The 27,409-nt window shown below is 41.7% G+C and overlaps 1 protein-coding gene across 2 annotated transcripts in view; it reads left to right on the top strand.

The window, feature by feature from the left end:
- The window catches only part of AGL (amylo-alpha-1, 6-glucosidase, 4-alpha-glucanotransferase), a 72,436-nt gene that overhangs the window by 25,214 nt on the left and 19,813 nt on the right, over window positions 1-27,409 (top strand). For both annotated transcript variants that reach the window (XM_038744731.1, XM_038744732.1), the window contains exons 11-23: window positions 1,871-2,010; window positions 5,551-5,738; window positions 10,408-10,531; window positions 11,401-11,564; window positions 12,889-12,990; window positions 13,140-13,295; window positions 13,374-13,524; window positions 18,530-18,654; window positions 18,747-18,859; window positions 18,993-19,127; window positions 22,037-22,167; window positions 26,092-26,228; window positions 26,469-26,602. In XM_038744731.1, the coding sequence (XP_038600659.1) occupies window positions 1,871-2,010; window positions 5,551-5,738; window positions 10,408-10,531; window positions 11,401-11,564; window positions 12,889-12,990; window positions 13,140-13,295; window positions 13,374-13,524; window positions 18,530-18,654; window positions 18,747-18,859; window positions 18,993-19,127; window positions 22,037-22,167; window positions 26,092-26,228; window positions 26,469-26,602 (1,800 nt within the window). The remainder of the gene's footprint in view (window positions 1-1,870; window positions 2,011-5,550; window positions 5,739-10,407; window positions 10,532-11,400; window positions 11,565-12,888; window positions 12,991-13,139; window positions 13,296-13,373; window positions 13,525-18,529; window positions 18,655-18,746; window positions 18,860-18,992; window positions 19,128-22,036; window positions 22,168-26,091; window positions 26,229-26,468; window positions 26,603-27,409) is intronic.

Raw genomic sequence — 27,409 nt, forward strand, 5'->3', positions numbered from 1 at the left:
ATGGGAACCATAGAAAGTTTGAGGAAACACGCATCTCATTTTCCAGTAGTTCTCAAATGCTGATTTCTGTAATAAACTTTCTTGGGGACATATTTAACAACATTAAAGAGGACTACTGATTTTTGAAAGGTTCAGATGTTGGGTGCTCTGTTCTGGTTATGTTTTTTTCCCTTCTCTGGCTCCCTTTCCCCCCTTTCTCGAAAATGTCCCATTTTGGTGAAAACACTTCATTGTAAGCCCTTAAAACAGTGCTTTGCACATAGTAAGCACTTAATAAATGCCATTATTATTATTAATTCCTAAGCCACTTGTAATACCAAAAATCTAGCTCTTCAAAAATTAAAACCAGCCTGCTGCCACAGCAGAGGTAAATAAGGAGTATCAAATCAGCAGTCTTTAGTTCTCCTCTGGGATAAATGGTTACTTATATTGGTGATTATTTAATCAAATAATCAATCAATGGTATTTGAGTGCTTTCTCTGTGCAGAGCACTGTACTAAGCACTTATGGGGTCCAAATACAATAGGGTTGGTAGACACAATTCCTGCTCACAAGGAGCTTAAAAGTCTGGAGGGGGAGACAGACATTAAAATAAATTACAAATAGAAGAAGTGGCTGAGGATAAGGTTGTGTATGTAAGTGCGGAGGGGCCAAGGGTGGAGTTAATGTCAAGTGCTTAAAGTATACAGGTGTAAATGCATAATAATAATAATAATAATGGCATTTTTAAGCGCTTACTCTGTGCAAAGCACTGTTCTAAGCACTGGGGAGGTTACAAGGTGATCAGGTTGTCCCGCGGGGGGTTCACAGTCTTAATCCCCATTTTACAGATGAGATCACTGAGGCACAGAGAAGTTAAGTGACTTGTCCGAAGTCACACAGCTGACAGTTGGCAGAGCCGGGATTTGAACCCATGACCTCTGACTCCCAAGCCCGTGCTCCTTCTTTAAATGCATGAGCAACACAGAAGGAAGAGGCAGTACAGGAAATGGAGGTTCAGTAGAGGAAGGCCCCTTGGAGATGTGATTTTAGGATGTTTTTGAAGGTGGAGAGTGGTGGTCTGTCATATGAAGGGGAAGGGAGTACATTCATTCAATAATTCGTATTTATTGAGCCCTTACTGTGTGCAGAGCACTGTACTAAGCTCTTGGAAAGTACAATTTGGGAACAGATAGAGACAGTCCCTACCCAACAACGGGCTCACAGTCTAGAAGTGGGGAGACACAACAAAACAAAACAAGTAGACAGGCATCAATAACATCAAAACAGATAAACAGAAACATAGATATATATATACACATCATTAATAAAATAAATAGAAAAATATGTACAAATATACACAAGTGGGGTGGGGATGGGGGTAGAGCAGAGAGAGGGAGTAGAGGCTGTGGGGAGGGGAGGAGGAGCAAAGGAAAAGGGGGGCTCAGTCTGGGAAGGCCTCCTGGAGGAGGTGAGCTCTAGTTCCAGGCCAGAGGGAGGACATGGGCCAGGGTGATGAGTAGGCCAGTGATTTGAGTTCTATTTTTTAAATTGAATAATCTGAACAAAATCAATTTATATTATAATAATATAATATGATGGCATTTGTTAAGCGCATACTATGTGCCAAACACTGTTCTAAGCACTGGGGTAGAGACAAGGTAATCAGGTTGTCCCACGTGGGGCTCACAGTCTTAATCCCCATTTTACAGATGAGGTAACTGGAGCACAGAAGAGCACAAGCTTGTGCTCTTTCCCCTAAGCCATGCTGCTTCTCTTTATCAAAATTTATCCATTTTGATGCCTCACAAGTTTAATTTTACATGAATCATTTAGAGTATTTCTCCTTTAGACTGCATACTTTATTAAATACTGATTTTTATATTCCCAGGTACTTTACTTTTCCATATGGACAAATGACGTTTGTAGAAGAAGAATCTTTGATGCATCAACCTGAGAAAGCTTGTTTTTTCATGGCACATAATGGGTGGGTCATTGGAGATGATCCATTGAGAAATTTTGCTGAGCCAGGTAAGTCAATATTGAAAATAACTGCAAAACTAGAGCCAGTTATAATTTAGAGCAGGCCAGTAGTACAAACTGTTTTGGGGACTTTTTTGTTCTTTTTTGGTGTCTGGGCAGTTCAAACTATTTCCAGCGGTGGATAGTGAGATCAATTTTTGGAGTTGTTGACAATGCCACTTTAAGCATATTGACTATTGCAAAAAAAAAACCCTAATCCTTTTCCTTTATAATTTTTCATAATGCCAGAAGTTTCATTTTGGATATACAGTGCTCTTCACAGAGTAAGCGCTCAATAAATATGATTGAATGAATAAATTCTATGACTTGGATGTATTGCCAGCCTGAGATTGTTGTGGGAATAGTTTCATTGTAATGTAAGAGCTTTATTTTATTGTTTTCTTTTTGCAAAGTATTTTTCTTTGCTTTTGGATCTCTGTAGTCTTTTTCTTTCCTGAACAATCCAGTCTAAAATGGCTACTCTTCAGCACCATATATCAATCAATCAGTGGTATTTATTGAGCGGTTGCCATGAGCAGAGCACTGTACTAAGAGCTTGGAAGAGGACAGCACAGTGGAGTTGGTAGAGACATTTTCTGCCCCCAAAAAGGAGGTTTGAGTGGGAAAATGCAGATTTTTGTTATGGACCTGTTAAGTTTCTGATGTCACTGGAACATCCAAGTGGAGATGTCCAGAAGACAGGAGGAAATATGAGACTGCAGAGAAAGAGGGAGGTCAGGGCAGGAGAGGTTTATTGGAGAATCATCCATGTAGAGATGGTAATTGAATAAGTGAATGAGTTATTCAGAAGTCGGGAGTGTAGATGGAGACTATAACTGAGCCTTGAGGGATTCCCACAGTTAGCCAAAGATGGCCAAAATTCCACCATAATTTCCATCTTACTGAGCTGAAATAAAACTATTTTCACATCTAGAATTAATACTTTAAGATCACAAAGGACAGTCAAAACACTAGCTGGCAAAATGTCCACATCACTCTGTGTATTTCTCTCTGAGAGAACCACTGCAAAGTCGTCCTTGTTTATGATTCTTATGTACCTAGATAGCATTACTAAAAGCTGCTGTGGCTTAGTGGAAAGAGCACGGGCTTTGGAGTCAGAGGTCATGGGTTCGAATCCCAGCTCTGCCACTTAGCTGTGAGACTTTGGGCAAGTCACGTAACTTCTGTGCCTCAGTTACCTCATCTGTAAAGTGGGGACTAAGAGTGGTGAGCCCCATGTGGGACAACCTGATAACTCTATTTTACTCTATTTATTTATTGAATTTATTTGTACATATTTGTACATTTGTACATATCTATTCTATTTATTTTATTTTGTTAGTATGTTTGGTTTTGTTCTCTGTCTCCCCCCTTTAGACTGTGAGCCCACTGTTGGGTAGGGACTGTCTCTATATGTTGCCAATTTGTACTTCCCAAGCACTTAGTACAGTGCTCTGCACATAGTAAGCGCTCAATAAATACGATTGATGATGATGATGATAACCTTGTATCTACCCCAGCGCTTAGAACAGTGCTTTGCACATAGTAAGCGCTTAACAAATACCATCATTATTATTATTATTACTCCTTCATGTTGTATTTAGCCTGATTATTAAAGAGTCATTGCTCCGGAGTTCCAGGCCAGAGGGAGGATGTGGGCAAGGGATCAGCAGCGAGAAAGAAGGGATAGAGGTGCAGTCAGTAGGTTGGCATCGGAGGAGTGAAGTGCGCCGGCAGGTTGTAGTAAGAAATCACCAAGGTTAGATAGGAGGGGCGAACTGATTGTGTGCTTTACAGCTGATCGTAAAAGTTTGATGCTGAAGTGGTTGGGCAACTATTGGAAGTTCTTGAGGCCTGGGGAGATGAGAACTGAGTGGTTTATTTTTAGAAAAATGATCTGGGCAGCAGAGTGAAGTAAGGAGAGATTCCTAGGGATGTCAATGAGGAAGCTGTTGGGCTCAAGGTGCATACAGTAAGTGCTTGGATCTGTGTAGTAGCAGTTTGGATGGAGAGAAAAGAGTGGATTGTAGGGATGTTGTGACGGTAGAGCCAGCAGGATTTTGTGACAGGTGGAGTGTGCGGGTTGAATAGAGATCATCAATCGTATTTATTGAGCGCTTACTATGTGCAGAGCACTGTACCAAGTGCTTGGGAAGTACAAATTGGCAACATACAGAGACAGTCCCTACCCAACAGTGGACTCACAGTCTAAAAGTTGAATGATAAGTACACGTTTGAAAACTGGTCCTATTATTCAATTCCCATTAATGTCTTCCATCCTTTCGATATAGGAAAGGAGAGGAAGGAAGAGATATGTCGAGGATAATGCCAAGGTCATGGCCTTGTGAGATACAGAGGATTGTGGATTGCACTAGGATTTGCACCCTTTAGTCACCCCTCCATCAACCCATAGCACTCATGTGCAGATCCATAATCTATTTGTATTAACGTTGGTCTCTTCCTCTAGACTTTAAGGTCAACGTGGGCAGCAAAAGTGTCTCCCAACTCCATTATATCGCACTCTCCCAATCACTTAGTTCAGTGTTCTGCACACAGTAAATGCTCAATAAATATGGTTGGGAAAGGCAAGGGGAGGAGAGGCCAAAGGAAGGATGCGGGAAAGGGGTTGGCACCAAGATAAGCAGGATGGAGGTAGAGTGATGGAGCTAGTGCTCCAGTTGCAAAGTGTGTTAGCTGGGCTGTATCAGTCAATCAATCAGTGGTATTTACTGCGTGCTGAGCACTGTACAAATGCTGGGGAGCGTACAATATGACCGAGTTGGTAGAGCCGTTGCTTTCCCACAGTGTAGTTACAGGCTAGAGGAAGTAGCACTAGTAATACACTTTTGCATTTATCCACATTGAAGGTCTTTCTGTTTGACCCTTTATCTGACTCGACAAAGGCATTTCAAATTCTAACCCTATCCTCCAAGGTGATACAAGGTGTGTTACCTAATGCTCTTTGCTGTTTATTTCAACGTGTATCTCTCCCGCTAAGACTGCAATAATAATAATAATGATAGCATTTGTTAAGCATTTACTGTGTGCCAAGCACAGTTCTAAGCGCTGGGGAGGAAACAAGGTGATAATAATAATAATAATGATGGCATTTGTTAAGCGCTTACTATCTGCAAAGCACTGTTCTAAGCGCTGGGGGGGATACAAGGTGATGAGGTTGTCCCATGTGGGGCTCACAGACTTAATCCCCATTTTACAGATGAGGGAACTGAGGCACAGAGAAGTTAAGTGACTTGCCCAAGGTCACAGTTGGCAGGCTCCTTGTGGGCAGGGATCACATCTACCAACTCCATTGTATTTTCCCAGGTGCAAAGTACAGTACTCAGCATACAGTAAGTGCTCGATGAATACCATTGTTCAGGACAAATATGCTCTATAAATTATTTTGTGGCTGATAACTCGCATATTTATTGGTAAGACTAATGTGGCTTAATTGAAGAATTTGCTTTTTAATGTCTGTAACACAATATCATTTTCCAATATTATTACTCTGTTGTGCCTTTAAAAGTAAGTGCCTTTCTTTCTCTTTAGGGTCAGATGTATACCTCAGGAGAGAGCTTGTTTGCTGGGGAGACAGTGTTAAATTACGTTATGGAAATAAACCAGAAGACTGCCCTTACCTCTGGGCCCACATGAAGAAATACACTGAAATAACTGCCAAGTATTTTCAGGGAGTGCGTCTTGACAACTGTCACTCGACACCGCTTCATGTAGCTGAGGTACAGAACGAGAAAGCGGCTCTGTTTCCAAATGCATTGTGAATGATTTCCTAATTTCCTTAAAAAGAAAAGAGAGTTTCAGCCTGTTTTCTTTCAACACGTTGTGTAATTGGACGCTTTTAATTGGTTGCATGCCGGTATGATCATTTGAAATGAAATGCTTTCATTGCACCCAGTGGGAGCGTTAGAGTATATTCTTAACACAGCACAGGTCTGTACGGGGTATCTTACCATTCACAAATTAGTGCAGATAGATTTGATTAGGAAGGGGTTCTACACACTAGTGTGGCATTGATCAATCAAGGCATGGTACTGCTAAACTTCCCATTCATTCACTCATTCATTCATTCAGTCGTATTTATTGAGCACTTACTCTGTGCAGGGCACTAGTACTAAGCTCTTGGAAAGTACAGTTCGGCACCAGAGACAATCCCTACCCATCAACGGGCTCACATCTAGAAGGGGGCTCACTTCCTTGACCTTACAACTCCACATACACTACTCTGTTTCTTTGTGTTACAGTGTTTAAAGCAGTAAAATGATGTGTCAAAGGTGCAAAGCAACTGCTAGTGATGAGCATGATAATGTAGGAATTTATATAAAATGTCAGTCATGGTGATGTCTTCAAACCATATTCAACAAAACATTAATTTCCATTAAATCAGTGGTTACTGTAACACAATTTTCCCATAGCAGAGTTCTTCAGGAACATAATTACCGAGTTTTAACAGAACCTAACTATTAACTTTGCAGAATACTTAGGAAAGGATTTAGGAATTTGCTTCAGCATGAAGGGAATTTACTTGAATCTTCTTTGAAGTGAAATTTTCATGTAATCAGTTATTAAAGTCTTGCATAGTAGTGGAAAATGTCATACTATGAGATAGATAGTATTGTTATTTTCATCATCATCATCAATCGTATTTATTGAGCGCTTACTGTGTGCAGAGCACTGTACTAAGCGCTTGGGAAGTACAAGTTGGCAACATATAGAGACAGTCCCTACCCAATAGTGGGCTTACAGTCTTTTCATGTATTAGGAGTGCTTAGAACAGTGCTTTGCACATAGTAAGCACTTAACAAATACCATCATTATTATTACTATTATTATTGTTTGATCATTTGGGGGAATCTGGAAAAAGCATATATAGCTTGTTTTTGGTATTTTTTAATTATACTGCATCTCAATTTGCATAGCATTATATAGGTGTTTGTGCAATTTTTCAGGAATCACTTAATCACCTGTAAAGTTAGTTTACAATGTATACAGTGTCACAATTTCTCAGGAAGCAATTAATCACTTGTAAAGTTAGTTTACAATGTATGCAGTGAAAATGAGTTGTGCGCCCACTGTTACTACCATTGAAGCTAGTGAAGCACTTATAACCTACTTTAATACCACCGTCAACAGTAATCGTCCTTTTTCAACAGCACATAAGAGTATTGCAAAAAAGAACTTGTTTTGCACAAATTTAACCTAACATAGTTGACTTTCTTATACTCCCCCACTTCTTGAGGAATGTGCAGCTCCCTGAACAAAACAATATTTTTGCCTGTCCCTAGCCTTCCAAAAAAAACCCTGGAAGTTTTGATGTTAAGAAGGAGGTTAACAAATGTTTCGTTTGAGTCTCAACTGTTTCTGCTAAGCTAGGCAGCAAGGAAGGGCAAAGGCAGAATTAGAATTACCCTGTCTTAAAGAGCCAGGAATTTCAGAAAGAACAAAAATAGAAGAAACACATACCCAAATGGAAAAATAGACAAAGAGGGAGGCACACATTTACCATTGCTATTTTATCCATTCGTAGTATTCTTAGATACTTGTAAAGTATTTTAAAATATATTATAAAATCCTGAGGCTTTGAAAATTTAACCCTTACTCTATTGATTCAGTGACTCATATTACATGCTTTTAAAATAACAAGGTATTTTCCATAAATACAACTAAAGCATTAGGCGAAATCATCTTATGTAGACATCCATAAGAATATGGTTTACCATGATTTCAAATTTATTTTTAAAACCAGGCAGAAGTATTTTTCTGGGTTAACTTCTGTATTGCCTTGCATGATGATTCTAAGAAGTTTATATTTTAATTTGAAACTCTTAAGAAAAATTCATTTTGTTGATACTGACTCTCCCCTCTTATTGCTACCCTGAAATTTTCCCTCCTACGCAGTGACTAATTTACTGACGATGAAGACCATTAACACTTAGGGAACTAAAGCTGGTTTCATTCTCATGAAACCACTGATTGATTTGTTTTTCCTTACTGACGCAACTCTAAATAGTGGCCCCATTAGTTTGTCTGTATATTATGCTTCGAACTTTGAAAAAACAATAATGGAGAGTCTTTTGCTTACTGCAGCTATGTAAATAAGTTGGATGTAGTTATCGAAAGGCCCTGCACAGCCGTATGGGAGCAGTTTGGTTCCCAGTCATGGCACCCGGACACTGAACCACCTGGAAGTGAGCCTGGGACTCATTCCAGTGAAAGTCTGCCGGAGTGTAATGTGACTATTGAAATGTATAAAGTAGGGCACGTTGGAGTCACATTTTTGGCTGAGATGGCAGGGAAGGACAACTTAGTAACAACAACAGACATAGAGAAGAGACTCCTTTTCGTTTTCTTCAGCGTCCACTGCTGCTACCAGCGATGCCTTGACAATTCTGTTCCTTTTTTAGGCCATGCGTCAGTGAGAGTTTCTGTACATTGCCAACCACACCAGAAACTTCCTTTTCGATGTAGCCATAGGAGCTGGAATGACTTCATCCTCCGCTTGGATGGTGACAGAGTGCAGGCCAGTTGAGGAGAGCTCATCCATCCTGGTTGTCCCAGTTGAGCAGGGGCCTCTTATCCTCTGCTTCTATCTCCCAGGTGGAAGTGGCCATAATAGCCCGATTCATTCAGTTGCATTTATTGAGCACTTAACTGTGTGCAGAGCACAGTACGAAGCACATCGGGGAGTTCAATACAACAGTAACCTGACACATTTCCTGCCCCTAATGAGCTTAGAGTCTAGAGGGGAGGCAGACATTAGTATAAATGTCTAGACTTCTAGACTGTGAGCCCGCTGTTGGGTAGGGACCATCTCTATATGTTGCCAACTTGTACTTCCCAAGCGCTTAGTACAGTGCTCTGCACACAGTAAGCGGTCAATAAATACGATTGAATGAATAAATAAATTACAGATCTGTACATAAGTTCTGTGGGGCTGAGGTGGGGGGTGAATGAAGGGAGAAAATTAGGGTGACACGGAAGAGGGAGAAGAGAAAAGAAGGGCTTAGGGGCTTTTGGAGGAGATGTGCCTTCAATTAGACTTTGAATTAGGTTCATTTTGGTGGTAGTTTGGGCAGAAGGCAGTAGTTAAATACTTGTCTTCCCACCCCCTGTCTCTCTCTCTCTCTTTCTCGCTCTCTATTTCTCTCTCCCCCGTCCAACTTGCCAAATTCTCTCTCTCCTCTTTTTCAGTTCTCTCCCAATTCACTTTCCTTTTCTTCCCTCGCCCATTTTCCCTCTCTTTGGCCAAAGCCCAAATTTCTTAAATGGGGTGGAATTTTTAATTATTATTATTACCAGTAATAGTAATTTTACAAATGAGCAATCAGAGTCCAGAGAAGTTGTCACTTGCCCAAGGTCACACGGCAGACCTTCTAAACCTAACTTGGTTAGTTCAGCTCTCTGTCAACATTCTGGCTTTAACCCTGATAAATATGTAGGTGGTGGGCTGTTACATTAACCCTGATTTGCCTCAGAAAGATTCTAGAAACTTGCTAGGCCTTATTTTCCCTTTCTCATTAGTTTGCTAGTTTTCTATTATATTCTACGTAGAGTTTTGAAAACTGAAATGGGAGATTTTTTTTTAAAGTGGTCTACATTTAGGCATGAGCCTATCTAGGGTTTTAAAAAGAAAATGATAGAAATTTCAACTGGCAAATATTGCTTTATAAAATTCTACCAAGTGTGCAGTTATAAAAAATCATACTAGGGATTCCACTGCTTTTTCATAGTAGTTTGGGTATAGATTGATCTCCTTAGAGCTACTTTTTTTCTTACCAGTTCTGAGTTTCAGTTATCAGATTATCATCGTAAATAGCCAGCTAGCATGTGTATCCAGTGTACCGTTGCATGAGCGAAGGTTGTAAGAATACTTGATAAGAAAGTTTAAAAGTTTATTACAATCTGTAGGAGATGCTGGCTGCTGCCAGGTCAGTCAGACCTAACCTTTATGTGATAGCTGAACTCTTCACGGGCAGCGAGTACATCGACAATGTTTTTGTCAACCGCCTGGGAATTACCAGTCTGATTAGAGGTATAAAAAACCATCGGAAGCCAGCAGGATTGCAGTGTTGTGGTTCACATTTTTTAATGCGACACTAACATTATTTTTCGTTTTCTCCTTTCCTTGTATCCTCATGTCCACTGCACCTTCTAATCCTGTTCTCTTTGCCTTTATATTGTGTAATTCTCCAATTGGCTGTGTGTGTGTTGGTCACTGTTTTCATGCATATGCACCATGGAATTCATCTGAGATTCGTTCTGACTTTCCATCATGTCTGTCTGCATGGCATTTCCCTGTTGTCCAATCCATGCCTAGTTTCATGTTCTCTTTTTCCCCCTCTTGTTCCACTGTTCCCCCTTCTGTTGCTTTTCTGACTGTGCTTTTTGCAGTATATGCTGGATGCTGCTAGGAAATTGCAGCCCAATTTGTATGTAGTGGCTGAGCTGTTCACAGGAAGTGAGGAGCTGGACAATATCTTTGTGACTAGACTGGGCATTAGCTCCTTAATAAGAGGTAGGCTTGCTGTAGTGTATTTTCTTCTCTAAAAAGCATGTACTGTGTATGTTTCAAATTGAAGAAAAGGCACTTGTTGGTCATGCACAATGCTTAGCGGTTTGTATTGTGGTTCCTTTTTTTATTTTATTTTTTGAAAATTCTTACTGTCATATCCGTGAGAAACAATTGGGCACGCCTCAGCTGGGACACTCAGTTTGTTTTGATAATCAGAGTATTTTTACCCCATGTAAATTGGGGTAAAGCACCACATTTTCAAATCGAGAGACCAGTGGTTGCGATCAGTGGCACTATCCTCTGGTCTTGGGCCTTCAGAGAAGAGACTTTGGGCAAGTCAGTTCACTTCTCTGTGCCTCAGTTCCCTCATCTGTAAAATGGGGGTGAAGACTGGAGCCCCCTGTGGGACAACCTGATCACCTTGTAACGTCCCCAGTGCTTAGAACAGTGCTTTGCACATAGTAAGCACTTAATAAATGCTATCATTATTATAAGAGCCATACCGTCCCATAAAATGTCCAGTTTTTTAATTTTATTTTTTGTTTTAAATTTCCAGTCTTGGAATCTTGGGTAGACCATGGAGTCCTGTAACTGATTAATATGCAGTAAATGCTCCTCTACCGATCAAATCGCCCATCTTTTTCATCCCTTTTATATGGTTAACTGATTTTTATGAAATTTTATAGAAATATATGCTGTTGCTTGATGCTGAGGCATCAAATATCGAAACACTTTAAGTACTCTTAAAATCTCTTTTTATTATTCAGCTCTCACTGTCTCCTTGTCCATCATTTAATTTCAGTAGGAATTTTCAAGCCTCTATTGACCACTTGCCGTCTAAAGTTGCTGAAGTGTGTTGTTTTACTCTGCAGAAGCTATGAGTGCATATAATAGCCATGAAGAAGGCAGATTAGTCTACCGTTTTGGAGGAGAGCCTGTGGGGTCTTTCGTTCAGCCCTGTCTGAGGCCCTTGATGCCAGCTATTGCACATGCTCTGTTTATGGATATCACTCATGATAACGAATGTCCTATTGTGGTAAGCTCACTAACCTTTTCTTGTTTTATTCCGTATTCTGGACCGTAATTCAGCGATTCTCAGTCGTAGTCATTGTTCCCTGTGGAATTAAACCTAAAGGTGAAAAGAGCAAATTCTTCTATTCTTAGCCAGCAAGAATGTTAGCAGGTCATTGTAAGTGTTCAACGGTATTTAATAATAACAGTAAATAATTGTGGTATTTGTTAAGCACTTACTATGTACCAAGCACTGTTCTAAGCACTGGGGTAGATACAAGGTAATCAGGTTGTCCCATGTGGAGCTCCTCACAGTCTTTATCCCCATTTTACCGATGAGATAACTGAGGCACAGAGAAGTTAAGTGGCTTGCCCAAGGTCACACAGCAGACAAGTGGCTGAGCCGGGATTAGAACCCATGCCCTCTGACTCCCAAGCCCGCGCTCTTTCCACTAAGCTACGCTGCTTCTCATTCTTATTGAATGTTTACTCTGTGTAGAGCCCTGAACTGTTTGGGAGAGTACAGTATAACAGTTGCAGTCACGTTCCCTGCCCACAACAAGCATACAGTCTAGAGGGGGAGACATACATGAATAAAAGTAATTTATAATATACAGTTTAAAGATATGTAAATAAGTACATACATTGGAGAAGCAGCGTGGAGAGATCACCAGCCTGGAAGTCAGAAGGACTTGGGTTCTAATTCTGGCTCCATCACTTGTCTGCTGTGTGACCTCGGGCAAGTCACTTCACTTCTCTGCGCCTCAGTTACCTCAACTGCGAAATGGGGATTAAGATTGTGAGCGCAGAAGGGGAGCAGGGACTATGTCCAACCCAATTTTCTTGCATTCCCGCCGTCTCCTGCCGGTGCTTAGTACAGTGCCTGGCATGTAGTATGCATGTAACAAAAATCACAATTATTAAATGCTGTGGGGCTGAGGGTGGGGCAAATATCAAACACCTACATTTGTACGTGGGAGTTTTTGCCCAATCAAAACCCAGCACAGAAGGGAGAAGTCAATTACAGGAACTTATGGGACAAACATCAAGGGGATCAAAAAGATAGCCAGCCCCCCCACCCTGCTTTGCTCCAAAATTCCCCTTTGTCGACTCTGTGATCCACAGCCAGCATTGCACCCCCCTCCTCCACCCTTTCCCTGCCCTGAATTGATGCTTTTGTTTGTAGTTTTCAGCAAGTAATCCTGATGACTGGCTTTCAGATCTCTGATTTTGTTGTTGAAGTGTATTGGAAACTCTGTAGTAATATGGTAATGCTAATCTTTGCATCCTGTTCTGTTGTAAGATGATATTCTTCGCGTCTAAAAAGTTTTTTTTTTCATTCCGTCTAGCATCGGTCAGCATATGATGCTCTTCCAAGCTCCACCATAGTTGCCATGGCTTGCTGTGCTAGTGGGAGTACTAGGGGCTATGACGAATTAGTACCTCATCAGGTGGGTTTGTTGCTTTTAAAAGCAGAATTCCATAGGTGGCTCCTTTGAAGTGTCTGCATTTCTGAAGTGCGGTTTAACTTTATTCTTCCAGAGCAAACCATTGTGGGGTTATCTTAAGACAATACAAATACTTCTCTAATACCTTGCAGATTTCTGTGGTTTCGGAAGAACGGTTTTATACCAAGTGGAACCCAGCAGCTACCCCATCAAACCCGTCTGAGGTTAATCTCCAGACTGGAATTATAGCAGGAAGGCGGGCCATAAATAAACTGCACCAAGAACTTGGAGCTAAAGGTTTTATTCAGGCAAGACTGTAAAGGATTTTGGGGCTTCCCTCCTCACACACACATTGTGCCCATCAACCTACTTTTCTTTTTCCATAGGTTTATGTGGATCAGGTGGATGAAGACATAGTAGCAGTGACGAGGCATTGTCCAAGCTCTCACCAGTCCGTAGTGGCCGTATCTCGCACTGCTTTTAGAAACCCCAAGACTTCTGCTTACAGCAAAGAAGTGCCGCAGATGTGCATCCCAGGTAAATTCTGAATTTGGACTGAAGTTTTAACATTAAATGAATGTCTTCCGATGTAAAGAAGCAGCGTGGCTCAGTGGAAAGAGCACGGGCTTTGGAGTCAGAAGTCATGGGTTCAGTTCTGCTGTGTGACCGTGGGCCGGTCACTTCACTTCTCTGGGCCTCAGTTCCTTCATCTGTAAAATGGGGATTGAGCCCCTCATGGGACGGGGACTGCGTACAACCTGATCTGCGGGTGTCCACCCCAGTGCTTAGTGCAGTGCTTGACACGTAGTAAATGCTTAACAAATGCCACCGCTATTGTTGTTGTTGTTATATTAGAGAAGCAGCGTGGCTCAGCGGAAAGAGCCCGGGCTTTGGAGTCAGAGGTCATGGGTTCACATCCTGGCTCCGCCACTTGTCAGCTGTGTGACTTTGGGCAAGTCATGTAACTTCTCTGTGCCTCAGTTACCTCATCTGTAAAATGGGGATGAAGACTGTGATCACCTTGTAACCTCCCCAGTGCTTAGCACAGTGCTTTGCACATAGTAAGCGCTTAATAAATGCCATCATTATTATTATTATTATTATTAATTCCCGGCTCTTCCAGTTGTCAGCTATGTGACTTTGGGCAAGTCACTTCACTTCTGTGTGCTTCAGTTACCTCATCTGTAAAATGGGGATTAAGACTGTGAGCCCCCAGTGGGACAACCTGATCACCTTGTAACCTCCCTGGCACTTAGAACAATGCTTTGCAAATAGCAAGCGCTTAATAAATGCCATCATTATTATTACTTAGCATCACCTTAGGTTTTTCAGATCTCAGTTGAATGTGGTATATGTATTTACTATGTAATATCTATTGTAGCTTTTTTGGTTCTTTGGTATTCATTTGTTATCTATTTAGTGCTTACGGTGTGCAGAGCTCTGTACTAAGTGCTTGGGAGAGTACAACAGAGTATAGCAGAATTGTTAGAGACATTTCCTGCCCCCAAGGACCCCAAGGTGCTTCTCTTCCATCATTAATGTTTTAACTGATGAAAAATTTGGAACATAAGAAATTAATTGATTTTTTTTTTTTTCCAAAGAACTCACTGAAAGGTAGTTCTAGGGGCATTCCCAGCCTCAGAGTTTTCATGGTGCAGAGAGTTTTCGAAGTGAACTTTTTCACAGCCGAAAAATAATAAAGAGTAATAATAATAATAATTGTGGTATTCCTTACTATGCTTACTCTGTGCCAAACACTGTAGTACTAAGAAGCACTGAAGTAGATACAGCGTATACAGAGCAGACACAGTCCCTATCCCACATGGGACTGAGAGGGAGAACACATCTCCCCACTCCTCAAGAACCTCCAGTGGTTGCCATTAAAGCAGTCAATCACCTTGTTGCATCATGTGAAATGTAATTTTAAAGTGCCATTTTGCAGCCGTTCACTGCACTCACTCTGAGAGAGGGAGAGAAGAAAGGAGGCATCGGGAGCTTGTTTCTCATCGAGAAATGAGCAGGCCACAGATTAATTAGCCCAATCTATCTATTCTTAGACTGTGAGCCCACTGTTGGGTAGGGACTGTCTCTATATGTTGCCAACTTGCACTTACCAAGTGCTTAGTACAGTGCTCTGCACACAGTAAGCGCTCAATAAATGATTGATGATTGATGATGAATAATAATAATACTGGTATTTGTTAAGCGCTTACTATGTGTGTTCTAAGTGCTGGGGTGGATACAAGGTAATCAGATTGTCCCACATGGGGCTCACAGTCTTAATCCCCATTTTACAGATGAGAGAACTGAGGCACAGAGAAGTTGCGTGACTTGCCCAAAGTCACACAGCTGACAAGTGGCGGAGCCGGGATTAGAGCCTATGACCTCTGACTCCCAAGCCCGGGCTCTTTCCACAGAACCATGCTGCTTCTCTCGGAATCCAGGCCGTTCATCATCATCATCATCATCAATCGTATTTATTGAGCGCTTACTATGTGCAGAGCACTGTACTAAGCGCTTGGGAAGTACAAATTGGTAACAAATAGAGACAGTCCCTACCCGACAGTGGGCTCACAGTCTAAAAGATAATGATGGCATTTATTAAGCGCTTACTTTGTGCCAAGCACTGTCCTAAGTGCTGGGGATGTTACAAGTTGATCGGAATGTCCCACGGGGGGCTCACAGTCTTAATCCCCATTTTACAGATGAGGTAACCGAGGCATAGAGAAGTGAAGTGACTTTGCCCAAAGTCACACAGCTGACAACTGGTGGAGCCGGGATTTGAACCCATGACCTCTGACTCCAAAGCCCATGCTCTTTCCACTGAGCCACGCTGTTTCTCTAGCAGGGCATGATTCTGCTATATTGTTCCCTCCCAAGTGCTTAGTACGGTGCTCTGCACATCATAAGAGCTAAATAAATACCATTGATTGATTCCTGGTCCCCCTACGCTTGCTCCAGATTCTTTGTGTTTTCCTTCCCAAGCCCACCTGAGCATAGACACTCCTCCTAAGCCTCAGAACTGAGCCGTAGGAGCCACCCTACCAACTTGCCCCCTCCTACCTCACCTCACTACTCTCCTACTACAACCTTTCCTCCTCTAACGCCAGCCTTCTCACTGTGCCTCAGTCTCATCTTTCTTGCCCCCGACTTCTCGCCTACATCCTGCTTCTAGCCTGGAATGCCCTCTCTCCTCATATCTGAAAGACAATTACTCTTCCCCCCCACCCCCTGCACATCTCCTCCAAGAGGCCTTCTCTGATTAAGCCCTACTTTCCTCTCCCACTCCCTTCTGCATCACCTTGACTTGCTTCCTTTATAATAATAATAATAATTTTAGTATTTGATAAGTGCTTACTATGTGCCAGACACTGTATTAAACGCTGGCTTCATCTCCCCCCCGCTCCCAGCCCCAGAGGACTTTTGTACATATCTGTAATTTTATTTATCATCATCATCATCATCAATCGTATTTATTGAGCGCTTACTGTGTGCAGAGCACTGTACTAAGCGCTTGGGAAGTACAAGTTGGCAACATATAGAGACAGTCCCTACCCAACAGTGGGCTCACAGTCTAAAAGGGGGAGACAGAGAACAAAACCAAACATACTAACAAAATAAAATAAATAGAATAGATATGTACAAGTAAAATAGAGTAATAAATATGTACAAACATGTATACAGGTGCTGTGGGGAAGGGAAGGAGGTAAGATGGGGGGATGGAGAGGGGGATGAGGGGAAGAGGAAGGAAGGGGCTCAGTCTGGGAAGGCCTCCTGGAGGAGGCAAGCTCTCAGTAGGGCCTTGAAGGGAGGAAGAGAGCTAGCTTGGCGGCTTCTGGGCCAATAATGGTGTCTGGCCCGTCGTGCCGTTTGAGGAAGTCAGTGGCGAGGCAGCCATTTCCTGAACCACAGGCGGCTTTCATGCACCCGCGGCAGGGTCATCTCGTCAGCCAGACTTGCCCTTGCAAGGGTTAGTTTTGGAGGCTTCTATGTTCCCGGGTGCGCAGTGTGGTTTGGCGTTCGGTGAAGTTCGCTGTTGACGCTCATGGCAGCATTGAAGTGTCGTTCGTGCCGAAGGCACAGCCGGGTCTCGTGCTGGTTGCTTGGTGCCCGTCGGCGGGGCTCCCGGAGGAATAAATAATAATTATTTATTAATATTAGCGTCCGTTTCTCCTCTAGACTGTAACTTATTGTGGGCAGGGAGTGTGTATGTTATATTGTTATATTGTACTCTCCCAAGTGCTTAGTACAGTGCTGTGCACACAGTAAACACTCAGTAAATATGATTGACTGATTGACTTGTCCCCTATTATCTTCACTGATTTCATACTACAACCCAGCCTGCACATTTTACTCCTCTAATGCCAACCTACTCAGTTTACCTCAGTCTCATCTATCTCAGAGCCAACCCGTTACCCACATACTCCCTCTGGCCTGTAACTCCCCCTTCATAGGCAACAGAACAACACTTTCCCAACTTCAGGCCTTATTAAAATTGCATTTCCAAGAGACTTTCCGTGACTAAGCCTTCATTTCTCCTAATTCCTCTCCTGTCTGAGTTAGCTTTGCATTTGGATATGTACCCTATAAGCACTCTCATTCATTCATTCAATTGCATTTATTGAGTGCTTCTTGTATGCAGAGCACTGTACTAAGCACTTGGAAAGTACAATTCAGCAACAATCCCTACCCAACAACGGGCTCACACTCCATCCTTGGCCCCACAGTGCTTATGTACTTATCCATAATTTATTTTACTGTCCATGTTCCCCTGTAGACTGTAAGCTTCTTGTGGGTAGAGAGCATGACGAAACTGAGGTACAAAAGATTTAAGTGACTTGCCCAAGCCCGCACAGCAGGCATGTGGAGGAGTCAGGATTAGAACTCATATCTTCTGAATCCCAAGTTTGTGCTTTTGTCACTAGCCACACTGCTTCATTATGTCCTAACACAGGGCATGGGCACAAACCTTTTTTTTTTTACTCATCACAACATTTTTGGAACATTAATTTTTAAAACTGTACTAACTTCTTTTTTTTATTGTTTTTTGTAAACTGAATATATTGGACCATTTCTCATTAACAGTAGCCACTTTTAGTGGTCATTCATGGATTCATTCATTCAATTGTATTTATTGAGTGCTTACTGTGTGCAGAGCACTGTGCTAAGTGCTCAGGAAGTACAAGTTGGCAACATATAGAGACGGTCCCTACCCAACAGTGGGCTTACAGTCTAGAAGGGGGAGACAGAGAACAAAACATATTAACAAAATAAAATAAATAGAATAAATATGTACAAATAAATAAATAAATAAATAAATAGAGTAATAAGTGCAGGCCACTTTCCAACGTGGGCTCCTCATTCATTCATTCAATCGTATTTATTGCGCTCTTACTGTGTGCAGAGCACTGTACTTCTGTAATTTACACTAGGACAGTAAATCCCTTTCATAGTCTAATTTGTAAGACTTAAAATCAAGAGCTTGCAACTTTTAATTGTTAGAATGTACAGGTTTTGACTTAGCCATCAAAATTTTTTCCAGGTAAAATTGAAGAAGTGGTTCTTGAGGCCAGAACTGTTGAGAGAAATGTTGGTTCCTATGTAAAGGACGCAAAATCCATCAATGGAATGCCTGACATCACAGTGGAAATTAGAGAACACATCCAGGTACTTATAACCACTTCTGGTTAATAGATCGAATATCTTAATGTCGTAAGGGGATGGGTTTTCTAACAGATTTAAATGCTTTCTTTTTTAAGCTTAATGAAAGTAAAATTGTAAAACAAGCTGGAGTTGCCACAAAAGGTCCTCATGAATATGTCCAAGAAATAGAATTTGAAAATTTGACCCCAGGAAGTGTAATTATATTTCGGTAGGTTCCATTTATTTGTAAATTGTTATTGCTTGTTCATTAATGGTTGGTTTAAACATTGTAGTTCATCCCATTACTTTCAGTGGCTTCTAAGTGGTAAAAACTGGGATTTCTTGTATTTTTACATTTTCAGAGTAAGTCTTGATCCACATGCACAAGTGGCTGTTGGAATACTTCGGAATCACTTGTCACAGTTCAGTCCGAATTTTAAAACAGGAAGCCTTCCTGTTGACAATTCAGATCCTATATTAAAAATTCCTTTTGCTTCGTAAGTATCCATTGTATTTACAGAAATAGGTGATAAGAAGTTTCTAGCAAAATTCTGATGAATTTCATAAAATGCATGAACAGTAATGCATTAATGACTACTAACTTTTAAAGAAGCCATTGGCTTAGCGCTAATAAAATGTTGGCTGCACCAGAGATGCCAACTTCTCATTTTGACCATGGATTATAAGTGAGGGCCAAGGACCAGGAGGGGACAGGCTTCAAAGAGCTACTAAATCCAAAGCTATATCGGTTAATATTGTCAAGAAAGTATAGATGAGAGAAAGTAAAGTAGATGGGGCATGGTTTGGGATAAACAGTGACCTGTTTTGAGCAAATGCTCTTTGGCTCATGATCTTACTTGGTCTATGAGCTGGGGATGCATTAGTAAGTGTGAGAAGGGTAAAACACAGGACTGGGAGAGAAGGACTTGGGTTCTAGTCCTGGCTCTGCCAATTGTCTGCCGTGTGACCTTGGGCAAGTCACTTCTCTGGGCCTCAGTCACCTCATCTGTATTAATATAGGGATATACGTCTTAATAAAAGCAAATCTCCAAAAGTCCTTCCCCAACTAAGCCCTCATTTCCTTTTCTCCCACTCCCTGCTGCATCGTCTTTGCCCTTAGATTTGCACCCTTTATTCACCGCTTCCTCAGTCCTACAGAACTTATATATATATAATCCATAAATTATCTCTTTATATTAATATTTGCCTCCCGCTGTAGACTGTAAGCTCGTTGTTTCGCAGGGAACGTGACTACCAACTCTTATACTGTACTCTCCCAAATGCTTAATAGAGTACTGTGCATTCATTCATTGTCGTATTTATTGAGTGCTTACTGTGTGCAGAGCACTGTTCTAAGTGCTTGGGAGAGTATAATACAACAGTAAACAGACACATCCCTGTCCACAATGAGCGTATAGTCTAGAGGGGGGCGAGACAGATGTATAAATAAGTAAACTAGTGATTTGTACATAAGTGCTAGAGAAGCAGCATGGCTCAGTGGAAAGAGACTGGGCTTTGGAGTCAGAGTTCACTGATTTAAGATTAAGCGCTTAGTACAGTGCTCTGCACACAGTAAGCACTCAATAAATACGATTGATGATGATGAGGTCACGGGTTCAAATCCCAGCTCCGCCACATTTCAGCTGTGTGACTTTAGGCAAGTCACTTAACTTCTCTGTGCCTCATCTGTAAAATGGGGATGAAGACTGTGAGCCCCCCGTGGGACAACCTGATCACCTTGTAACCTCCCCAGCACTTAGAACAGTACTTTGCACATACTAAGCACTTAATAAATGCCATTATTAAATTAAATTAAGTGTTCTGGGGCTGGGAGGGGAGAAGAACCAGGGGAGCAAGCCAGGATGACACAGAAGGGAGTAGGAGATGAGGAAAGGAGGGGCTTAATTTGGGAAGGCCTCTTGGAGGAGATGTGCCTTTAGTAAGGCCTTGGGAGTTGCGGGGAAGAGTAATTGTCTGTCGAATTTGAGGAGGGAAGATGTTCCAGGCAAGAGATGGGATGTGGGCTACGGATCAGCTGCAAGATAGGCGAGATCAAGGCATAGTGAGAAGGTTAGCATTAGAGGAGTGAAGTGTGCGGGCTGAGTTGTAGAAGGAGAGTAGCAAGGTGAGGAAGGAAGGGGGCAAGGTGGTGAAGTGCTTTAACGCCAACAGTGAGGAGTTTTTGTTCGATGCAGAGGTGGATGGGAAACCGCTGGAGTTTTTTGAGAAGCAGAGTGACATATCCTGAATGTTTTTATAGAAAAACGATCTAGACAACAGAGTGAAGTATGGACTAGAATGGGAGAGACAGGAGTCTGGGAGATCGACAAGGAGGCTGATGCAGTAATCCAGGTGGCATAGAATGAGTGGTTGTATTAAGAGCAGTGGTTGTATTAAGTGCTTAATAAGTACGATTGATTGTAATAGATTAGCAAGATTAGGTAGGAAGGGAAGAGCTGATTGAGCACCTTAGAGTCAATATTAAGAATTTTGTCCTCAGTGCAGAGATCGAGGGGCAACCATTGGAGATTTGTGAGGAGTGAAGAGATGCACATGGAACATTTTTAGAAGTAGTAATAGTATTTATTAAGCACTTAATGGTGTGCACTTAACGGTGTGCAGAGCATTAAATTAACTAAGAACTGGGAATGATTTAGGAAAATGATCTAGTCAGAAAAGGGAAGTGTGGACTGGAAGCTGGCTGATGCTTGTAGTCAAAGCAGGATATGACAACTGCTTGCACCAGTATAGTGGCAATTTGGATGAAGAGGAAAGTGCAGATTCTGGAGATGTTGTGTAGGTAGGAACTGACAGGATTTAATAATAATAATAATGGCATTTATTAAGCGCCTGCTATATGCAAAGCACTGTTCTAAGCGCTAAGGAGGTTACAAGGTGATCAGGTTGTCCCACGGTGGGGCTCACAGGCTTAAATCCCCATTTTCCAGATGAGGTAACTGAGGCACAGAGAAGTTAAGTGACTTGCCCAAAATCACACAGCTGACAATTGGCGGAGCTGGGATTTGAACCCATGACCTCTGACTCCAAAGCCCGTGCTCTTTCCACTGAGCCACGCTGGATTTGGTGACAGACTGAATATGTGTGTTGAATGAGAGAAATAATGGTTATTATTATTATATCTAAGTAATTGAGGTTTTAAGTTTGTATTTATTTTCCAAGTTTCTGAGCAGATGTCCAACAGGATCGTGCTACTTAAAAGAGTAAAATGCAGTGGCCTCACAGGTATCCCCTCTTGAGATTAATTAAAGAGAGATATGAATGGTCAATGGCAGTATAAATGAAATATTTAAAAATGACCTAGATTCTAAATTACCTTTTACATTCGAGGATTTGTACAGCTTTATAGTGTAGTTAATCAGGTATTTTGCTTTTTGTCTACATTCAGTATTTCGTCTAAATTAACTTTAGCTGACCTAAATCAGTTACTCTACCGATGTGAGTCAGAAGAACAAGAAGATGGTGGAGGATGTTATGATGTACCAAACTGGTCACCCCTCAAATATGGTGGCCTTCAAGGTAAGTCAACTCAAGAGCACATGGTGGTTTTATTTGGGTTTTGTTTTGTTTTGTTTTTCTTTGTTTTTTCTTTTCAATTTCCAGCATGGAAGGAAGGAATGAATAAAACTACTCAACTCTGTTCCTTAAAAAAGATTTAAAAATTTTCACTGAATACCTATATTTCCTCTGATTAAATTGCTATTTCCTTCTCAAATCCATCGATAAACAGGATGTTCTAACTGTGAATCCAAAAGTATTTGTAATTTTTAAAATGCAAATGCTAGGCAGTTTAAAAAAACTCTAGTGGGAAGCAGGTACTTGAATACTGGCTGCACAAAATAGGTGCTAAATAAAGGTTGTTACTTATAAAATGTCCAAATATGAAGTTATCTAGGCAGCTAGAGAATATTTTTCCTGAAATTTCTCCAAGTAATTCAATTTTAAATATCCCTGTCTTTATGATTATTATTTTTAGACCGTTTATGTTCAGCACTGAGAGAACCACATTCCCTACTCTCTCTTCCACTTAAAACAAAATGTAGTTAAATAAACCATGATTGATATCAATGTCTGACATTTAGTTTCTCTTTTAAAAAGTGGAAAGTTTGACTAATTTTTCACACTTAAATGGTGGAAGAAGTTTTAATAACTTCTTTTTCAATAGCAAATTGTATTCTGTGATTCTAAAAAGGTAAGCCAGCAAAAGGCAGATCATTAGGGTTGAACAAGAGCCTGTGGTAAAATTGTAAGCACCACTAAATGTGGCAATTACTAGTTAACAGCCACAAAGTAAAGAACAATTTGTACAAGTGGTTATTACGGTTGCATATCCATCTTCTCTGAAGCAGCATGGCATAGTGAATAGAGCATGGGCCTGAGTGTCAGCAGGTCATGGGTTCTAATCCCGGCTCCTCCACTCATCTGCTGTGTGACTTTGGACAAGTCACTTCACTTCTCTGGTCCTCAGTTACCTCATCTGTAAAATGGGGATCAAGCCTGTGAGTCCCGTGTGGGACGGGGACTGTGTCCAACCTGATAAACTTGTATCTACCCCAGAGCTTAGTACGGTGCCTGGCACATACTAAGTGCGTAACAAATACCGTAATTATTATTATTATTTACCTTTGGGAAATGATCCTAGGAATGCCACTTTCTATAGAAAAGACTGGTTCTATGTTTTTATATGTAAACAGACTGCTTCAGTTTCTTAGAATTAGAAACCTGTATTTTTTGATAGTTAATTTAATACATTGTAGGATATTGGTAACAGGTCTGAATTTTACACACGATGACAGCTACTCTCCCAAGGGCTTAGTTCAGTGCTCTTCACAGAGTATTGCTCAATAAGTACCATTGATTTGAGTGATTGATTGATTACTGTGAAAGCCTAAAAGCTACTCTTAAGTTCATTTAGTGCAGCCACCTCTGCACAGCTGATAAACCTTAGGAAGGAAGAATCAAGGTTGAGGAAGTAGTTCTTTTGTAATTAGCAAAGTCAGCAGAAGGAAGTTAGGAGCTGAGATGACAAGTAGTCAAGCCAAAGACAGCAGAGAGACAAATACCTTCTGACTAATAGTAGTTTGGGTTGACTGGTGAACTAGTTGAACCCCAGCTCTAAACCTCATTAACGCGCTGATCCCGTGCACCACGTGGAGTCGACGCTGGTAGTAGGACAGAAAGTGGAATCTGCAGTAAAACACATTAACTTTGCACCAGACAGTAAGCAGTTTCCAACAAATAGAACACACACATAGTGGATTGGTCATTTTGCACTGTGGTGATCCGGCGAAACCCTTCAAGATGATCCATTAAACGAGCAATTTATAGCAGCGCCTGAATGATCGTCTTCAAGAGTTCAGATTACTAAATGTCCCTATCTTCCAACCGGGAGGCGGTGCCGGGTAAGAGGGAGGCGGGATTTTCTTTTGGAGCCGGACCTCTGCCATAGTGGCAGGCGGGGACCGAGTTTTTCCTGGGGTGTATGGGGATTGTCGGGGTGGGCATGTGCCCTGCTACGAGACCTCTTCCCAGTGCTGACCCCCGTGGGGTGGACAAGAGTCTCTGACGCACGGTCTACCCAAGAGCTGACCCCAGTCCGGGCCACCACCCCCAACATCACACCCATCTTACTGTTCCCCTTTCCGAGGCCTCGGCAGCCACCCCAAGCACTTTTTGGGCAAGGAATGTGTCTACTGTTAATTGTTTATCGTTATTGTGTACTCTCCCAACTGCTTAGTACAGTGCTCTACACACAGCGCTCAATAAATTTGTCCAAATGAGTGAAACAGAGGAGACAGAGGCAAAGGGGGAAAAACCGAAGTGGTTCCTCTAAGGATGGAGCTTCAGAAGGGGGACAGAACGGCATCTGCAGGAGGGGTTGCGTGTGCAAGGAGCAGACTGTCTTCCACAAAGTGCATGAGCACGGTTTCCTCCATTGCACCCGGGTCATCCTTAATGTGAAGCTCTGTCCTGGCTCCTTGGGAGGGATCATGCTCACTTGGGGCATTTCCCGCCGGATTCCCCTGGCCCCCGGGCCTGCTGTCCCTCTGGGACCCGAGAAGCTGCTCCGGCAAGGACAGGGGGAACGGAGTCTCTGGCATGCTAGGGAGCGGACCGTCTGCTGGGGATGCATGGGGAGGAGGGATGCCAGGCTGGTGTCGGACAGCATCAAATGACTAGCAAATGTCAGTCATGTAAGAGGTGGCACCCTTCTACTAGGGACTAGTGGATTTGTTAAGACACCCAGATGCGATCATAATCCAAACAAATGTCTCTTATGCAAATCCCAGCCCTATTGCAGCCCCCCGTAAACTCTCTGCGATCTGAAATTGTTTCTACCAACTTCTACTGTACCCTCCAAACCACTTACTGCAGTGCTTTGCACACAGTCAGCACTCAATAAGTACTACTCCAGTGGTTGCCTGTCGACCTACAAATCAACCTAAAACTCCTCACTTTCAGCTTCAAGGCTCTATCAGCTCCTCACCTCATCACCTCCTATCTCACCTCCCTACTCTCCTTCTCCAGCCCAGCCCGCACCCTCCGCTCCTCTGCCACCGCTTACCTCCTCACTGGGCCTCATTCTCACCTGTCCCGCCATCGATCCCTGGCCCGGAATGCCCTCCCTCCACACATCTGCCAAACTAGCTCTCTTCTTCCCTTCAAAGCCCTACTGAGAGCTCACCTCCTCCAGGAGGCCTTCCCAGACTGAACCCCCTTTTTCCTCTCCTCCTTCCTTCCCTCTGCCCTACCTCCTTCCCTTCCCCACAGCACTCATAAATATTTGTGCAGATTTATTACTCTGTTTTACTTGTACATATTTACTACTCTGTTTTATTATTGATGTGCATATAACCATTATTCTGTTTATTCTGACGGCTTCGACACCTGTCTACATGTTTTGTTTGGTTGTCTGTCTCCCCCTTCTAGACTGTGAGCCCATTGTTGGGTAGGGACTGTCTCTGTATGTTGCCGACTTGTACTTCCCAAGCACTTAGTACAGTGTTCTGCACACAGTAAGCACTCAATAAATATGATTGAATGAATGAACTTGTACTGCACTTAACAGTAACTCTTATGCCCTCTCAGCATTAGGCATGTCCAGCCTAGAGCAGTAAACTGCATCCACACATGGATAAACATTGTCATAATTGTTGAAACAGCATGGCTTAGTGGAAAGAGCATGGGCTTGGGAGTCAGAGGACATGGGTTCTAGTCCCAGCTCCACCACTCTTCTGCTGTGTGACCTTGGGCATGTCCCTTAACTTCTCTGTGCCTCAGTTACCTCATCTGTAAAATGAAGATTAAAAGTGTGAGCCCCATGTGGGACAACCTGATTACCCTATATCTATCCCAGAGCTTAGAACAGTGCTTGGCACATAGTAAGCGCTTAACAAATACCATTATTATTATTATTATTGAAAAGTCCCTTTGGATTTACAGGATTAATGTCAGTAATGGCTGAAATTAGGCCAAAGAATGACTTGGGACATCCTTTTTGCAATAATTTGAGGTCTGGAGATTGGATGATTGATTATGTCAGTAATCGACTGATTTCACGCTCAGGATCCCTTGCTGAAGTAAGTGGAAACCTTCCAAGCTACGTGTGTGCCCTCATCTGTTGTAATCCAATTTTTTTCTTTTGATATCAGTGAAAATTGTACCTTGTTGATATTATGCTGTTCAATTGTGGGTTTGTTAACCCCTTACTATTTATCCAGCATGGAAACTTAAACAGTGCCCAGAACAAATAACATCATTGTTATTGTTGTTGTTATTATTATTACCATAAATCAACTCTTTATTTGTTCTTCTAACAGGTTGGCAAATGGTTCCAAGCTATGTTCTTCTATCTAAAGCAGATTCCCCGTTATCTTATCCCTTGTTACTTTGATGCTATATTAATTGGTGCGTACACCACTCTTCTGGATATAGCATGGAAGCAGATGTCAAGGTACATGCAAGAAATGTAGAGTAAATTGTGAATGTTTTATAAAGTATTAATGAACAACTATATGCACAGTAAAAAGTAGAATCATTCAGGTTTTTGATGATGCCTAAATGATTTAAGGGAAGATGATCATCTATAATATTTTAATGATTTACATCACAATTTCAGGACCTGCTGTATGCAGAGCACTTTAATAGGCTTCGTGGTAAATATGAAAGAAACAGTCCCTGCCTCAGAAGAGTTTACAGTCCTTTGAGGAAGACAAGCATACATAAATTGAGGAATATACAGTAATTAGAAGAATATGGGAATAGATACAAGTAATATACAAATGGATGAAACATCAGTCTGTACTCTCAAATTGTATTAGAACTAAATGGAAATGTATTTTTGTGTGCTCTTCTTTCAGAAATGCAATATTTTCTTCCTTCCCATTAGCAGACTCATCGTTTCACTTTTCAACATTACGACTGTAGTATGAGTGTATTTTTACTCTGGTCTTTATGTTGCCATAGTGTCCTTCTGTTAGCACAAACACAAGGCAGAGAATAAATATATGAAAATGAGTGAACCTAATTGTGCTATATTTTGCCCAGAAACAAAAGTACTTATCTTAGTGTACTCATGGAAACTTATAAAATCAGTGGGGCACAGTTCAAATTTGTACACTGTACTAAAGTTACAGGCTGGAAATTCAAGATCTGCCTAAGATTTGGAATTAAAATGGATTCTACCATTTAATTACCATTTTAATTTTTTCAGAGAAATCATTAAAAGGGTCATGTTTTGGTTTCCATTACCAATCCATTT

Source organism: Tachyglossus aculeatus, chromosome 4 (genome assembly GCF_015852505.1).
Source record: "Tachyglossus aculeatus isolate mTacAcu1 chromosome 4, mTacAcu1.pri, whole genome shotgun sequence".
Lineage (NCBI taxonomy): Eukaryota > Metazoa > Chordata > Mammalia > Monotremata > Tachyglossidae > Tachyglossus > Tachyglossus aculeatus.